This window comes from Oncorhynchus keta, chromosome 2 (assembly GCF_023373465.1).
Source record: "Oncorhynchus keta strain PuntledgeMale-10-30-2019 chromosome 2, Oket_V2, whole genome shotgun sequence".
Lineage (NCBI taxonomy): Eukaryota > Metazoa > Chordata > Actinopteri > Salmoniformes > Salmonidae > Oncorhynchus > Oncorhynchus keta.
This window is the reverse complement of record NC_068422.1, coordinates 74655670-74662288: the sequence shown is the minus strand read 5'-3', so window position 1 is coordinate 74662288 and position 6619 is coordinate 74655670. Positions and strand designations below refer to the sequence as shown.

The 6619-nt window shown below is 40.4% G+C and overlaps 1 protein-coding gene across 2 annotated transcripts in view; it reads left to right on the top strand.

Annotated features, from left to right (window-relative positions):
- Positions 1 to 5500: 5500 nt before the first annotated feature.
- LOC118383943 (mucin-5AC-like) overlaps positions 5501 to 6619 on the top strand; it is a 62929-nt gene continuing 61810 nt past the window's right edge. For both annotated transcript variants that reach the window (XR_008083565.1, XM_052483313.1), the window contains exons 1-2: positions 5501 to 5583; positions 5893 to 5955. Coding sequence is in view for 1 of the 2 variants with exons in the window: in XM_052483313.1 (XP_052339273.1) it covers positions 5502 to 5583; positions 5893 to 5955 (145 nt within the window). In the remaining variant the exon portion in view is untranslated. The remainder of the gene's footprint in view (positions 5584 to 5892; positions 5956 to 6619) is intronic.

The following is a 6619-nucleotide window of genomic DNA, read 5'->3' as shown; positions in this document are numbered from 1 at the left end:
GTGTGCTTGTATGAATCTCATACGAGTTTGCAACACGTAGCTCTTCATCTCCCAATCCAGTACATAGTGAACCGTCACAGTGAGATAGCTTCCAGTACATAGTGAACCGTCACAATGAGGTAGCTTTGAGTTGCTCTGGAGGTCCAACCATCAATGGTGTGAGCTAGATAGGGTGTCTGTGTCAATTCTTTTTCAATTTCTCTTTGTTATGTTTCATAGAGTTTGGGAATTACTTTGCTGCTGAAATGTGTATTGGAGAGGACATTGTAACGCGGTTACATTTTTAGCATCAGGTGATGAAATCCCGAGTCAGTAAACCACGAATAGGGCTGCAAATCTTTGGCTGTGAATACTCCCACTGCTTTCGTTATTTTATTATGTTTTTCTGAATTTGTTGGAAATTGTTGTTGGAAGGCAGCAGCGAGAAATTGTTGTGTTTTCGCAAACGAGTGAACTCTCCTAGCTCCAGCTCCACCTGCAAGGGATATGGCCGGGTGATGGTGACGTAAATGACACATTATGTAAGAAGTGTTTCCACTCGAGTAGAGGACAGTGTCAAAGCAATGCTTTCAGACTGTACTTTGTTTGTCTACAGTCTTTTTACCCTCGTCGTCGTATTGAACGCTGAATCCAAAATGTTCCCACACAGCGGACTTGAAAGACGGCGGTGCCTCTTCAAATTTGCTTCTCTCTGTCTTGCTAGCACTCGCCATTGTCACGTTGGAGCTGAGAGAATATTTGTTTTTAGTTTCCCATATCTTCATGGGGCCCCTTTAGGGAGGTTTCCTACTGAGATATCATTGCACGTCGTCCATTGGTTGTTTAATGGGGAAGGGGTTGTGGTCACTGCAGTTACCACATTTTGAGACATTGCTGTGGAGTAAAGTTTGTCACTCCTCAGGAGACCCCTAACGGCCTGTGGCCCCAAGCAGTTGCTTGCCAAGCTTGTTCACAAACTCCGCTTCTGGTTCTGTGGATCTGAATGTACAAAGTGTATGTAGTCTGCAATGCAATAAGGAAGTTTTGGAAATGATTGGAAAATGACAGGCATAACGTAATTCCGTGGTTCATGTGTGCGTATTGAACAGTAGGAGGTGTACAGAACGGTCCGACTACATACTGTGTACCGTTGCATCCCTAGTATAAGTACCATCCTGGATATCTGTACCGTTGACCCAAAATAATTATTAAGTTCATTATTGGCCATATGGATATACAGCACAGAGCTCTCTGGTTGTTGTGTACAGTTCTAAATGGCCCTTCTAGTGTGTCGTCTCCATGGCACTGTGCGCAAATGACTAAAACCAATTATTTTGCTAAATGTTATGGGGTAATTACGCATTATTCTTCTTGTGGCGTTAAAAATGAATACTGGTATAATATACAAACTGATTTATTTGGTAACACTTTACTTTAAAGTAGGCTACACATACAGTATAAATCAATTATTTGTAGTTTATAAGTGTGCATATAAGTAGCTAAAATGCCTTTATTGGGTCCTATTAGCGATATATTAGGCTCTAGTTAAGTGTTTTCTAATTCAAGTATTATAAGTCATGTGTTAGCCATAATAAAGGCAATATTATTTAATAAAGAGAAAGTTACACAAGAAACATACTTTTTGTAGACATTGTCCCATTCCTCTCTTCCCTCATCAACTCATCCCACCCGTCTGACTTCAAAATGGCCCGAGTTGCTTTTCCCCTCAAGAAACCAACACTCATCTAACGTCAAAAACTATATACCTGTATCCCTACTTTCTTTTCTTTCCAAAACACATGAGTGTGCCGTCTCTGATCAACTTTCTCGTTATTTCTTTCCGAACGACCTTCTTGACCCTAACCAGTAAGCCGTCAAGACGGGTCACTCAACCGCAAATGCTCTTCTCTGTTTCACGGAGGCACTCCGCACTTCCAAAGCTGACTCTCTCTCCTCTGTTCTCATCCTCCTAGGTCTATCTGCTGCCTTCAACATCGTGAACCATCAGATCCTCCTCTCCACCCTCTCAGGGCTGTGGGTGTCAGGATCTGCACACTCTTGGATTGGATCCTACCTGGCAGGCCGCTCCTACCAGGTGACATTGAGAGGATCTGTGTCTGCATCACATACTCTCACTACTGGTATCCCCCATGGCTCGGTTCTAGGCCGTCTCCTCTTCTCTCTATACGCCAAGTCGGCTCCGTAATATCCTCACATGGTCTCTCCTATCATTGCTATGCTATGACACTCAACTACTTTTCTCCTTCCCCCTTCTGATACCCAGGTGGGGGCACGCATCTGTGCGTGCCTGGCAAATATCTCAACGTGGATATCAGCCCACCACCTCAAACTCAACTCAACAAGACGGAACTGCTCTTCCTCCAGGGGAAGGCCTGCCTGCTCAAATACTTCTCCATTACGGTTGACAACTCCGAAGTGTCGCCCTCTCAGAGTGCAAAGAACCTTGGCGTGACCCTGGACAACATCCTGTCATTCTCTGCAAACATCAAAGCAGTGACCCGCTCCTGCATGCTCTATAACATCTGTAGAGTATGACCCAAGTTCTCTCCTGTTACCCCGCTCCTCCGCACACTCCACTGGCTTCCAGTCAAAGCTTGCATCCACTACAAGACCATGGTGCTTACCTACGGAACAGCAATAGGAATTGCCCCTCCCTAACTTCAGGCTATGTTCAAACCCTACACCCCAACCCAAGCACTCCGTTCTGCCACCTCAGGTCTCTTGGCCCTCCCATCCGTACGGGAGGGCAGCTCCTGCTCTGCTCAGGCCAGTCCAAGCTCTTCTCCTCCCCACTGAAAGCTACGTTATTAAGGAAAATTTTACTTTCTATGCCTGTGATATGTGGTTGTCTGTAAGGGATTTCCTCCTCCTCTTCCGAAGAGGAGAGGCGAAAAGGATCAGAGGACCAATATGCGGCGTGGTAAGTGTCCATGGTTCTTTTAATACGTAAATGTACACATGAACAACTGAATACAAAAACAAGAAACGTGAAAACCCAAAACAGTCCTATCTGGTGCAAACACAGAGACAGGAACAATCACCCACAAACACAGTGAAACCCAGGCAACCTAAGTATGATTCTCAATCAGAGACAACTAATGACACCTGCCTCTGATTGAGAACCATACTAGGCGGAAACATAGAAATACCCAAATCATAGAAAAACAAACATAGACTGCCCACCCCATCTCCCACCCTGACCATACTAAATAATGACAAAACAAAGGAAATAAAGGTCAGAACGTGACATTGTCCCACTGAGCTATCTTAAGATGAATGCAGTAACTGTAAGTCAATCCGGATAAGAGCGTCTGCTAAATGACAAAAATGTAAAAAATATGCAAATGTATTAGCTGTCTCAATGTGGAAATAATAATGACATAGTGTGCTACTTGCAGAAATATTGTCCAGAAATTACCTCATTGGGCAGATCAAATACATATGAAGAGCATCACTATCCAAATTTACATGGAGATCACTGTACACTAGCAGCAAATGCTAATACATAGAGGTCATTCTAATTTAAAGATACTATCAAAGTTTGTTTGCTAATTGTTATTAGATTGTTATGTAGATGCTTTTGAGTACCTAAAAATAACTTGTTACCATTTACTTTCAAGGATACGACTGTATGTTTAAATTGGTATCAATATCCTTAATAATCTTGGCAAAGGTCTAGTTGGGGATACAGTTTATGTAGAATCTTTCTAACCCTTGTGTGAAATTCATGAATAGCTCAGTGACAATTGCATTTTCAAATCATCAATCACATGATGCTTTGCAACAAGAACACAGTTTTCAACAATACCTTCCGTTCAATCACAGTTTTAATGACTGTATTTTTAATCCTAAAGGGGGTTTTCATGCCAAAACACTAATTTTGAACCTCAGTTCTGGGTCGTTCCATTTGATTTCATTCACTTTTTGTCCACACCCCTTTTGATTTGAACAAAACCTTCCATAAATATTTGCCCATGGTAGAAGTGGTACGTAGAATTGCTCAAAGTTGACCTATTTTGCATACCCCATCTTACCATGAGATATCCATGTCTTCAGCACTGGAAAGCGTAAATGGTTGAGTATGTCATCATTTAAAACCTTGCAGACAGTGTTGTAAGACTATTTCAACTTAAATAGGAATGTCTGTTCTATTATCTATATTTCTATGATTTCAATTAGGCTTGTATGGAAGATTGACAAAACAATTTAAAACAACGGATGTTCCCATTCAAGTCAACATTCTCTGATGTGGGGACCTCTAACCATCTTTGTGCTACCATTTGAAAGTAGAAATGTTGATTTTATCTAAAATCTAAAATACACTCTTAAGCTACAACATATGCGAAGATTGGAGTACATTCATTTTTAGATAATTGATGTTAGAGGTTAAAAAAAATATTAACATTTTTTTTCAATTATTATTATAAAATAGTTTGACTACCCTGTTTGCAAGCTTTTAAATAATATCAAACTAAACTGTTGATCTTTTCCAGTGACGAAGACATGGATGTCTTAGGGTAGGGTGGGGTATGAAAAAGGGGTCAACTTTGAGCACCTCTATCTCCTAAATGTTTTGGCATTCAGGTCCAAAGGGTTACTTTCTGACTACTTCTACGATGGGCAAAAATGTATAGAAAGTTTTGGTCAAGTTAAAAGAGGTGCAGTCAAAACGTTGTTGAAATCAAATGGAACGACCCTTATACAAGAATATTGATATAAGGACATGAGGTGGTGGAGCAACATTCCACAGCAGCACATAATCACATTGTGCATTACAACAATACTAATGGCATTTTGAAAACATTTCGTGTTTATAAAACAATTAATTAGTAATGTAACCAAGGGTTTTCCTTCATATCAAGTCATGAGCAGTATTGCCATTGTGTGTAAAAACTCTTTGTGATAAGAGAAACAATAAGAAATCGTAGCCTCAGTGTAAGGACAATAGATTGAGTCAGTAATCACTCTTATCAGAGGAACACACCTTCAGCGTGTTATGTTGGTCTGTTTAATGAGTCATCAAAAGATAAACAAAACATATTAACACAAACACTTTTTGACCTGTTTTGGTGTTTATTCAGTCCATGTATATATTTTAATAAATAAATAAAATAATTCTAATAGATAACTAATGCAACAATAATGGTTATGGACAGTGTCTCCTGAATGATGGGTCAGGGATATATCCTCCTGGGTTGTGGTTCAACTGAAGACTAGGTTGACACATGCGTTTATTTGGTTGGTCTCAATAAATATTGGAACTTGGTCACAAGGTAAACAAATCTAGGAACCACTTGTTGATGACACCTCTTTCTGTGCAATGAGAAAATGGGGTTTAACCCTCTTATACTGAATTGAGAGGGCCATGAACTCCTTTGGATGGAGCCAATCCTTCTGCCACACCTTCACGTCTATTAGAACTTAAGACCCTCCTTTCACTCAGGTGGTATAAAACCAAGCTAAATACCTTTCTCATACCACCTGTGTTCACTACCCAGAGGATGACCATGGGGACAACACAAACACCCACATGGGTGTTAATATGGATGGCTCTGGCGATTGGTTTAACTGCCTCTCAAAGTGGTAGGTAGAATCCGTGATTTTGATTTACACGAAACCTTGTGCTTTAGTGTTGACAGGGCTAAACTGTATGTTACTGTATGTCATAGCGCTCTCATAATAGCTCCAATGTTTATCTCATTGGACAGACTAACAATGAGGGAATATGCTCAGTCCTGCCTTTATGTGCCTTTTAAGCATGGGTTATGATTGATGAACAGGTAAATGTAGGATTGGCAAGATAACTACATAACAGAGCCTGAAATATACAGGATTCCCTAATGATTTACAGTAAAACTTCATGTAACGTAATAACATACACTTTGATTTCAGAGGATACATCAAAGGCCACAGTTAACATCATCCCCTCAATGTCAAGGATACCTGAGATTGCAGGTAAGCTTCATAATACATGTGCTATACAGATGCATGAGCCCTGAGGATGATGACAATGATTAACACTGCAGCCTTACATATCTACAGACAATGGTGAAAGGACAATAACCATGATGGAGACAGTCATAACAAGTAGTGCAACAGGTTTTGTGGATTAGCTGATTTGAAAAGCGTGAAGGAACACTAGATTATTAATTTGTTGTTCAAGTTCATAAACATTATAGAGATTGGATGTACTTTGAAAAGTCTTGGTATTTTAGTTGATTAAATATTGAATTTGGCGTTTACTACTATAGCCCATAGAAACGCATTGAATAACACATTTATAAATGCCATAAATCTCTGGAGACATAAGAAATCTCAGGAAACATTTGTGTTTTTTTTTGTTGGCACAAAACTACCTCCATACTTCCATTAAGTTGTATGGGTTAACTTCAGACGAGTCCCGTGACACTTGTGGGGGTCGTAGACCAAACGGTTCGAACGCAAAAGACAGAAGTTGGCACATCGGCGGTACCGACATAAGACGAGTTCCATGACACCATAGAGTGGTCATATTAGCTAGTAGGCAAAATCGTTTGGACGCTAAAGACGTTTTTGTGAGAATACCGATTTTCAGGATGTCCCCTGGTGTGACAAACAGCTCTGTGCCTCTGCTACTTTC